This window comes from Limulus polyphemus, unplaced genomic scaffold (assembly GCF_000517525.1).
Source record: "Limulus polyphemus unplaced genomic scaffold, Limulus_polyphemus-2.1.2 Scaffold1014, whole genome shotgun sequence".
Taxonomy (NCBI): Eukaryota; Metazoa; Arthropoda; class Merostomata; order Xiphosura; family Limulidae; genus Limulus; species Limulus polyphemus.
In genome coordinates, this window is record NW_013666624.1 from 362638 (window position 1) to 369231 (window position 6594).

At 37.5% G+C, this 6594-nt stretch overlaps 1 protein-coding gene across 1 annotated transcript; it reads left to right on the plus strand.

The window, feature by feature from the left end:
* Positions 1-2028: 2028 nt before the first annotated feature.
* On the plus strand, positions 2029-4107 carry LOC106461703 (the record flags this gene model as incomplete). Its single annotated transcript, XM_013921551.2, has 1 exon — positions 2029-4107. A coding segment is annotated over exon 1 (780 nt), but the record flags the coding sequence as incomplete, so codon positions are not given.
* Between the last annotated feature and the right edge of the window lie 2487 nt (positions 4108-6594).

Sequence of the window (6594 nt, forward strand, 5' to 3'; positions counted from 1 at the left end):
AACAGTATTCCTGCGCAGTGTGATTACAGTAAAAAATGCTCACTGTTGTATTCTATATACTCGTCTGTGATAATAGTATTCCACTCTTGTGAATTGGCCCTATTTAGTTTAATTACAGCACTTAAATACTTCCGTGTAATGTGTCTACAATTCTTAAATACTTGTGTGTAAAGTGACAAATATTTCTTTATAGCGCGACTAAATCACTCATATTTTTATGTGTAAACTATATAGTGCGACTAAAGCACTCATATTCCTAGTGTAGTCTGTATAGTGAGACTAAACCACTCATATTCTTATTGTAGTCTGTATAGTGAGACTAAACCACTCATATTCTTAGTGTAGTCTGTATAGTGAGACTAAACCACTCATATTCTTAGTGTAGTCTGTATAGCGAGACTCCATTGCACAGTTTTTCTTATATGAATTATTTATGTATATTTTCTAAAAAAAAAATTAAATTCAGAATTAACAAGTTCAAATGACATTTGGAAAACGTGCTCGAACTGTAAATTTAAGGGTTCAGAGTTCGCGGTTCGTTGCCGCAGAAACGAGCTCTGCATTTTGGAGCTCCTGATGCGTTATAAGAATGACGGTCAAGCACCACTGTTTGATCGAAAAAGAGTAGCCCAAAAGTTGGCGGTGAGTGGTGTTTACTACCTGTCTTTCCTCTAGTCTATCAGCTCAAAATTGGGGACGACAATTCGGAGAACTGGTTTTTACCGAGTAAAACACTCAGTAATTTGATAACACGAAGAAACCACAGGTCATAATATGTCAACTAACAGCTTTACCGTCATTACAGTTGGATCTACATTGAAGAAATTAAGCCTTTTATCATTATTAAAGACCACCTTGGTCTAAGTAATCAACAAACATTCTTCCAACTAAAACTGTCCTCATTATTATAAAGACAACCACCAGTTGGATCTACATTGAAGAAATTAAGCCTTTTATCATTATTAAAGACCACCCTGGTCTAAGTAATCAACAAACATTCTTCCAACTAAGACTGTCCTCATTATTATAAAGACAACCACCAGTTGGATCTACATTGAAGAAATTAAGCCTTTTATCATTATTAAAGACCACCTTGGTCTAAGTAATCAACAAACATTCTTCCAACTAAAACTGTCCTCATTATTATAAAGACAACCACCAGTTGGATCTACATTGAAGAAATTAAGCCTTTTATCATCATTAAAGACCACCCTGGTCTAAGTAATCAACAAACATTCTTCCAACTAAAAATGTCCTCATTATTATAAAGACAACCACCAGTCTGTATTCCATTTGTCCTAAATTGCGACTAATGGAATTTTATTTTTCAGTTTGTATATTAAATGTGTAAACGTGTTAGTCTTACTATTCATTTCACATTAATATTGATGACTTTATCGTATTTTTTAATTTACTTTATATATGTTTATTCACAATGGTCCCCAGATTTACAACGCTAAAATCCAGGGTTCGATTTCCCGAGATAGACACAACAGGTAGCTCAGTGTGGCTTTGCTCTAAATCAAACAAACCTTTTCAATGTTTTCCTAGCTTCATGTTCTCAAGTATCATTCGGATTTTGCTTAATTTTTGTAGTTAAGCGCAAAGCTACACAATGGGCTATCTGTATTATGCCCACTATGGGTAGAAAAATACAATTATTAGCGTTAATAAGCCCGTTTGCTTACCGCTGAGCCGCTGGGGGAGAGGAAATTCTGAAACAAACAAAAGTTTACAAAACATACACACACACAAAAAAAACATATATATAAGATATATTAAAAGTTTCCAGTGGTTGACTATTTCGAGATTCAACTTTTCAATTCGTTTTAGTTCCATTTACTGGTGTAAACAGGAAAAAAAGGAAAAAACCGAAACGAATCACTTTTCGCCAAGAGGGCTCACGTGACTAAGAGACTGAAAAACTGGTGGCTCAGCTTGTCAAGCGAGTCACGTGATCTGCAGACTCGGTATTTGACGGGTGAGCGTTGAGTTTTCAAACCAAGGTTTCCGTTTGGTGGCGTAAAATGTGTCATAAAAATGTCTCTAACCGTTAACGCACGCGGATGAAGCTGATATTGTGTTTTCCAGTCAGCATGTTTTTAACATCTAAGAATTTATAAAAATTAGTGTTTAATATGTTATCTATCCGCAGATAAGATCGTGAAGCTGTGGAGGGTATACGCTATAGTATATCATTAGTATGTAAAGAACAAGGCACTTTACGATTACATATTTCTGCTACTACAGACAGTATATCTTAAGAACAGCAAAATATTGCCTTTTCTTAGGTTTTGCGTAGAAGAATCTATCAGTAGTCTTAGTAACCCGTGTATTGGAGAGATTATATCTCCCCCCCCCCCTCCATTTTTCCAGTCGCTTAGATAATGGCACGAGTTTTAAAGAAGAATTGCTCATTTCAAACATTTCGATAAAATCGACCCTCACTGCAAGAAAAAAAGTTGTCCCCTGCACTTAATTACCGTATCAGTAAGCAACGTATCTGGTGGATATTTCGGTAGACACATTTTTTTTTTTAGATTGAAAACTAAACTAGGCCTTGCATTTCACATATCAGCTATTGGAAAGTTCGGGTTGTTTCTTGTTTAGATGCAGCGCGATCTTTGGCGTGATATTTTGATATTTCTGTCACCAAGCTGCTTGTTTTACAAACCTCTTTTTTGAAAATCATCAGAGCTTTGCATCCTTACACAGGTGAACTGTTATTCCCTTCGTCTACATTAATTTCACGGAAATGCTGAAAACAAGAAACCTTTCAGTCAGAGGAAGTGGGGAGGGATGCACTTTTTAGAAGTTAGAAAAAAAAAAGCTTGTTGTAAGTGGTCCATGGCAAGTCAAGTTTCCGGTTTTGTTTCATTTCTATATAGGGCATAATTTCCAGGGACAGGAGTGACCCCGAAACACTAGTCGGCTCGGTAATCACGCCAACTAGCGGCAGCCGAAGTTAAAATATCTGCAACTAAGTGTGCAAGCTCCGTATAGCTTCACTTGGACTCAGTGTTCCGCAGACTTCAGTTGGAAACTTGTTATCGATGTAAATGTATAGGTATCTGTTAGCACAAGCCTCTCGGCTGGAGTGCACACATTTCTAGTGGTGCTCCACTGTATAGGACTCTTTATTTCGGTTGAACGTGTTATAACTTTACGTAAATATCTTTTTTTTGTTTGTTTCTATTAAATGATGAATTCACTAATCACTCCAACTGAATCCGTCAACTTGTTCTAAATGTCAAGTTGCAAGAGTAAGACTTAGAAAATCCAGGGTATAACAAGAACAGGATTGAAAAAATTGACCTCCCCATCTTTATGGAGCCTGTATCGTACAGTTGGTTAGCGGCATCGGCTTGCGCACCCCTGGTGGCTGTCTTGTCCTTGTGGACGGTGTACATCTTCCACTCGTATAGACGGTGTTGGCGAACAGTGGACTTGTTTCTACTAGCGATTGGCACTCAAGAATTAATTACTGCCTTTTTTGCTTTCGGCTTTGCTGTTTTAAGCTTGGTTAATCCAAGAGCTGGACCCCCTTGCAGTTTTATTCTGTGGGGTTTGACTGCCACTCGTACCTTTCAAATTGCTACCTTAGCTTCTCTAGTTGTAGACAGAGCTCTAACTATCCGTTGGCCATATAAGTATCGCTTCAGCGTTCGAAGAAATCAGATTCGATACCACATAGCAGTGTTGGCTGTCATATCTGTGTTTGTCGGCGTAGCAGCTGTCTTCGCTCGTTCCCCCGAGAAGCATGATTGTTCTGTGCATCCTCTGGGATGGGATCGCAGGTTCTCCATTTTCAACATATGTCTCCATGGAGTTCTGTTGATTACAGTGCTAACATGCTGCCTCGACGTGGAGGTGCACCGCTGCCGTGCTCGACAGCGCAGACTACATTTCTCCACGCCGTCACTAGGAGCCGAGTGTGTCACAGGAACAGTCAGTAGTAGTAGTGTCACCAGCAGCTCCAGCGGAAGCACCCGGCCTCTGCATGGTGCTGGTCGGCAGGAGTCCCGAGAAGCCAGCTCCGACTTCCGTTGGACATCAGTAGCTGTTATTTCTTCACTGTGCTACTTAACCAACCATCTGCCTTGCCTGGTAAGTCCTAATTAATTTCAGCCTACGCTGCTACCCACTCCTAAATGTATATATATTGTTCTTTTTTCATAAGTTAATTTCTCATTATTCAAATAATGAAAGCTTCAAAGCCTGCAAAGTTATAATATTAATTAGTGTGAACGTAATGAGAGTGAACTGTGTCTTGAATCATATCACATTTGTGTGTAGCTGGTGGACTGAACTGAACCTTTAATTGATTAACATTAGAAGGTATATGTAGGTTTAGTAATCTTTAATGTTATAGCTGTCCAGACAAATTGAGTTAAAAATAATTTATAGAAATCGTTCTAAGTGAGTTAAATAAAAACAACCTAAGTGGTTTAAGGGCCAAAAGTGGCCCCATCTTCAAAAGTTCTTGAAAACAGTATCAAAATAAACCATAAGGCAAAAGCTATTTTTCACCTGCGTTTCATTTTCCAAATGTCGGCCATTGTGGATTTATGAGATCATAAACATGGTCATACTCAGTATTTAGGATCAGAAAGATATGGTTGCATAGATTTGATGTGTACGAACATTTCTTTCATTGAAATCCCTTTGTTCTGTACTTAATGCGGTCCTAATGAGCCAAATAACGTGATACGAATGCCTCTTTCATGAATTTAGTTAAGATTTGTCTAGGAAAATCAGGTAAAAGATGTATAAAACGACTAAATCATACGCCATGTTTATACATCAAATCAACTTTTTAAACTTTGCTGATGATAAGAAACATTTCATAAAAAAACAATAGTTTGCCTGATCACAAAATAAAATTCAATGAGGAGAGCCTTGTTCTTTTCTGAGTCCAAAGCCCCCCCCCCCCAAATAACAACATATATATGGGATGATATTTAATTATGGTTTGTTTGTTTTTAATTATGCACAAAGCTACACAAGGGCTATCTTTGCTCTGCCCACCACGGGTATCGAAACCTGGTTTCTAGCATTGTAAGTCCGCAGACATACCGCTGTGCCACTGGGGGGCTTTTAATTATGGAAATTTGTAATTTCTACCACCTTAGAAATTCATTTTAAAGATTCGTTAACGTTAAATACTTAGGATGTCCGGATGGATGGTAACTGATATTTTCACGATTGTCCACTAGGAGGCTCTATTGCTGAAAGCAAGCTTTATCGTCTTATTCAAGTATAGAATCCTCAATTTATACATTTTATACGCTTATAAATCCTCTCTGGGGGATCAATTTCAGTTTATAGTGTACTTGCTCCCAGTTTAGTCATATTGATGAACCAGTAGGTTGTATCTTTTAAAAAAGTATTTATAATATTTTTTGAATATAGTTCTCTTTTAACGAGAAATATCTTTTTATCTACTGGCAACGTACAATGGTTTTATCAGCTGATGTTCTGAACATATTTTAAGTTGGATCTTTAAATTCTCTATTTCTTACCCTAAAGTTCTACAATGGGACAGAGATAATTTTACGGATTTACAACGCTAAAATCCGGGGCCTAATTCTCCGCGGTGTACACAACAGATAGCCCAATGTGGCTTTGCTCTAAAACAAACAAACTTATTCTAAAACGTGTTTTTGACATAAATAAAAATGATAATGATTGCAATTCACTTGCTTAATCTCGTTTCAAGCCATAAAAGTTATTTATTATTAAAATTAATCATATATACGCACATATATAACACCTATAGACCAATACTATGTCTGTCGTATCCCAACAGGCCCGATGATCCCTGGCAATGAACGACAAGTGTAGTCGGCACTGGATAAGGCCAATTTAGTGTGGTTGACATGTTGTAACACATTATCTTTTGTTTTCCCTCATGAGTTTTTAGAATAAATAATGTAGTTTTCTCCCGTTGACGCTGTAGTTATTTGAACAAGATTAGCTTGCTAGCACTCCAGTCCTTCTGCTTGATAATAAAGTTAGTTTAAATAAAATAATAATTAGAGGGGCACTCAGTAGAACGCATACCTCCGCCACGCAGAGTTGATCATATCTGGCCCACAAAAATACCAAAATGTGTCCGTGTGTTTGTCGTTATCAACGAAGACGGACCATTTTTTGCAGGACAATGAGGAATAATATGATGCAAAGGTCCACCAAGTTTAATGAAAATCCGGTCATTTTTTACTGAGTTATAGAGCAAAGATAGAGTGAAAAATCGGTCCCCATGTTAACAGATAGGGATTTTTTTATTTTCGTGAACCTGACCTTTGACCTTGATCCTCCAGAAACTAATCACTTCTAACTTGGGTCATAGTCCAAACACATATCAACTTGCGTCCAAATTCATCCAGTCATTTTCGACAAATCCTGCTGACAAACACGCACTTTTGCGTTTTTTAACACTACTTCGTCCCCTGTTGATGGATCTTCACCAACTTTGTCATGAAGGTTTGTTGCGTCCATGCGGAGATACATGCAAAATTGCGGTTTCAAATTTTGTGTCTTGCAGTTTTTATGGGCGTTTTTTTAGAATTACATATAAAGGAAGCAACTTTT